This window comes from Danio rerio, chromosome 5 (assembly GCF_049306965.1).
Source record: "Danio rerio strain Tuebingen ecotype United States chromosome 5, GRCz12tu, whole genome shotgun sequence".
NCBI classification, from domain to species: Eukaryota; Metazoa; Chordata; class Actinopteri; order Cypriniformes; family Danionidae; genus Danio; species Danio rerio.
The window spans coordinates 55,245,705-55,250,000 of NC_133180.1; the positions used below are offsets into that span (position 1 = coordinate 55,245,705).

General features: G+C 33.5%; 1 protein-coding gene across 6 annotated transcripts in view; it reads right to left on the reverse strand.

Moving 5' to 3' along the window:
* Positions 1-227: 227 nt before the first annotated feature.
* card9 (caspase recruitment domain family, member 9) overlaps positions 228-4,296 on the reverse strand; it is a 12,967-nt gene continuing 8,898 nt past the window's right edge. For 2 of the 6 annotated variants that reach the window (XM_073951110.1, XM_005165527.6), the window contains 9 exons: positions 3,780-3,959; positions 3,563-3,706; positions 3,348-3,473; positions 2,134-2,322; positions 1,694-1,729; positions 1,017-1,059; positions 893-936; positions 732-820; positions 228-585 (listed from right to left, as the gene is read on the reverse strand). In XM_073951110.1, coding sequence (XP_073807211.1) covers positions 492-585; positions 732-820; positions 893-936; positions 1,017-1,059; positions 1,694-1,729; positions 2,134-2,322; positions 3,348-3,473; positions 3,563-3,706; positions 3,780-3,959 — 945 coding nt within the window. In that variant the 3' untranslated portion in view covers positions 228-491. 6 annotated transcript variants of the gene reach the window in all.

The following is a 4,296-nucleotide window of genomic DNA, read 5'->3' on the forward strand; positions in this document are numbered from 1 at the left end:
AGCTTAAAGGGGCTAATAATTTTGTCCTTAAAATTGTGTTTAAAAAATGTATAGGACTTTTACAGAAAAAAATATAATTTCAGACATACTGTGAAAATTTCCTTACTCTTTTAAACATCATTAGGAAAATATTTTAAAAAGTATAGAAAAAAAATCAAAGGGGGCTAATAATTCTGACTTCAACTGTATATGAAACTTAAATAATATATATGACATAACAAAACATGCCATTTTCAAATGTGTTTATTCATATTTCGACAACATAATACCCAACTTCACAATAGTTAAGAAACTGATATTGGCTGTAATAACACTACATTTTTGCTTGAAATTTGTAAGCAATGTTATCAGATTTGAATCATTATAGAATATCACTAAAATTAAAATTTTTAAACTAACACATAGTAAATACAGCACAATAATAATAGACTGTCATTAAATAAATGTTTTCAGATAAGGTCACATTTCTTCTGCTTGTCCAAAGCTGTATGTCACATCCCATCTGTATCACTCCCGGTAGTGTTGTCTAGGAGGCCTTGCATATTGTCTTTGTCTGTGCATCTTTTAGTTCTTAAAGCACGTTTCCTGTCCAAGACCACATTAGGAGAATAGCTTAAGAACAAATCATTCATTTGTATTAAGATCAGAAACATAAGCATCTCAGTAGCTCTGTTTGCCTATAAAGTCAATTTTAAAATTATATGTGGTGTTGAAAGCTTAACAAAACCAACCTCCTGTAATGGAAGTTGCACTTTCTATTATTTTTGCAGTTATCTGAGATGTCCTCCCCAGAAACCCTCCTCTCAGAAAACAGGCATGACTGCAAGCAAAAATACATCAAAATCAAGCTGCTGTCATTGTGCGCAAACATATACACAACAGAGAAACGTACATTGAACTCGCCGGATGTCTGGCTCTGTGACTCTTCACTCATATCTGTGTAAGAAAAAGGCAACAATGCTTAAAAAATAATTTTTGAGTATAAGATCTGATCCGTTTGAGCTTAAGACTGTTACCCTTTTCACCCCTTTCCCTGGACTCCTCCTCGCTACTTTTCAGCTGTGGATAAAATGTAAGTAACCCTGTTGATGACTAAAAAGAATACATTGTAGAGGACAATTTTAAGATAAGAGAAAACGCACAGAAATATCTGTGGGGGATTTTGAAAAAGTGCATTGTAAAAATATATATATATATATATTTGTAAATGAGCAGTTTTCTGTATTTTGTGATTCATATTTAAATTTTTCCCTGTTTGTTTATGCTTTTGAATTGCATTAAGAGATCTTTTATCCAACTTTTAATCTTTTCAAGTTTGAAAAAGTGAATTTTATTAACATTTTTATTAGTTTAAAGTGATATATTGTCTGGGCTGGTGTTGTATATTACAGTACTAAAACTCTGTGATTAACTGTCAGTACATTACCTTATTTTACAGACTAGATGTTATTTCTTATATGCTATAGCATTTCAAAACACTAAAATGTAAATAAAAGCAACTTTGTTAAACTATAAAGTTGAATTATGAACATCAAGAGTTGACAGAGCAGAGATCAAGGTCGCATAATGCAATTCACAACCGTAAATAAACAGAAAACATGTGAATTACAGAAAACTGTTATTTAACAGATATTTTCTACATATTTTTTACATTAAAATCTTTTTTTTTTATCACAAAGATAGTTGAAATTACCTCAAATGAACTCAGCAAGGAACTCTCTCCTGAGTTCTGAGGAGTAAACAAAATTATAATCAACATGCTTTTCATATTAAACTAATACCCAGTGGCCATGAGTAACTTAGAGTAACACATCTAATGATTCATCTCTTCCATTCAAACATACCGTATAGATCATTTAAATGTGGTCATGTCATTGGCCTATGAACATTTCCTGCTTGTTATCAAACTATTTCATAACTGTAACAAGAGGCAATTCAATCATAACATAATATTAAATTAGCTATGATAACATTATTTATCAATATGTGGCTCTTTTTGGATTCTCGGAAGCTATAGAAATTAAAAACGTAAAACAGGAAAAACGTTGGGACCACTGTTTTTGTTTACATCCCTCAAAATGGTCTATAATGCCCTTTCTATGTAACAGAGTGGTGGTTTTCAAGCGTACATACCACTCGAATGGGGCTCTTCTGTTTGCGAAGTGTAGCTTGAAGAGCAAGAACTTCTCCTTGAGTTCGAAACAACTGGACTTGAAGTTCATCATAGCGTTCTCCCATTTCCCGGATCTGCTTGCGGTACTGGTCTTTGTCTTGGAGATTTTTTGAGTTTTCCAGATGGTACTCCTCTCTCGTACAAATAGCCTATGAAAAGGCCATATTTGGAGTCATAAATGCAACAGAACATATACATTTCACATAACTGGTCTTTTTTTATCTTTTAAGAACAACAAATAATAACTTGACTTCTAGTTGATCATTTGGTATCAGAAATGGCTTACATGAAAGGCAAATGCCTCTAGATTATGCTCATTTTACCAAAATATTACACGATCATGCCTTGATTTTTAAAGGATTTTATTAGGACAGTAATGTCTGACTTTGCTTAGACAAAAGTCATGGTGCAGTGGAAAAAGAATGAATATTGTATGTGACTCCCATGAGCTTGGAGGACTGCATCCATACATCTCTGCAATGGCAGACATTTGTGCTGCCCATTACATTACAAACCACTGGAGAGGGCAAATTTGTCAGCAGGATAGCGCTCCTTCTCATACTTAGCCTCCACATCAACGTTCCTGAAAGCTAAGAAGGTCAAGGTGCTCCAGGATTGGCCAGCCCAGTCATCAGACATGACCATTATTGAGCATGTCTGGGGTAAGATGATGGAGGAGGCATTGAAGATGAATAAAAGAATCTTGAAGAAAAGAATCTTTGCCATTCCAGATGACTTTATAATTAAAGTGATTTGAGTCATTGCAGAGATGTATGGATGCAGTCCTCCAAGCTCATGGGAGTCATACACAAAGATCATTCCTTTTCCACTGCACCATGACTTTATATTCTATACTGGACATTATTTTTGTTAAGTGATAATACAAATCTGATTTGCTTTTGTCTAAGCAAAGTCAGACCTTACTGTCCTAATTAAATAATTAAAAATCAAGACATGATCAAATATTATTTTAGTAAAATTAGCATAATCTAGAGGCCTTTGGCTTTCGTAAAAGCCACTTCTTGTACCAAATGATCAATTAGAAGTCAAGTTTTTATTTTTTGTTCCTAAAACTTGCATAGGTGAGGAGACTTTTGTCAGGTAGTGTAAAAAAAATCTATCTTAAACTATACAGAACATGACTGTATTGTATTGCTCTGATGAGGGTTTATACCTTGTCTCTTTCTTTGATCACCTCTTCCAGCTGTTTCAGAATGTCTTCCATTCGGTCTCCATACATCTTAGAGTCCTTCTTTAGCATTAAGCACTTAAGTTCTAACTCATCCTTCTCTTCTCGATACTTCATTTTGAAAACAAAATGCAATCTTAAATCACAAAAATTAAAGTACAGTAAGATTCTATTAGAATCAAATATGAAACAAAGGCTACCTTATCACGCAGCTTTTCTGCATCATGAAGATCTCTTCTTAGATTGTAGAGATCATTCACCAGCTCTTGGTATTGTGCCTGACTTTGTTGCTTGAAATCCTCTAATGTCTGTGAATCAGGCTTTTCCTGCTCAGGAGTTTGAACCTGTGTGAATGAATTGCAGTAGTCACTGTTATTCATATTCTGAGGAAGTCTGTAATAAGTGAGCCTGATTTACCTTGGAAGCACTTTCGAGCTCTTGTATGCGAGCTTTAAGGAGGTCGTTTTGTCTCTGCATCTTCCAGATGATCTCTGGACTCGGCCTTTGCTCCATGGCATTTTTCAAGTTTACAGTCTTTTTCCGTTGAATCTTTGAATCACTTTCGGCATTCATTAAGCTGTGTTTTAATTTCTCGATCTTTTAGCAAGGCCCGAGGAGAGGAAAACATGCAAAGATAAAATGAAGATAATAAACAATAATAAATACATAAAACACAAAGAATCGAATGTAATGTTTAAGCAAATTATCATAACAGCAAACTTAAAATTCATATACATTAACAGAGTACTAGAAAGATTTGTGTGTAGCCTAATGCATGCTAATTTTAATAAGCTAGCATTTTAGCTTTAGGTTGTATTTTATAACATATACATTTGTAGTAATATAACTACAAAATCAACAGTGTTTTCATACTATGTTATTATTACTGTAATTGTAAGATAAAAACATGATGTTTTACTTATAGCTGTTCATG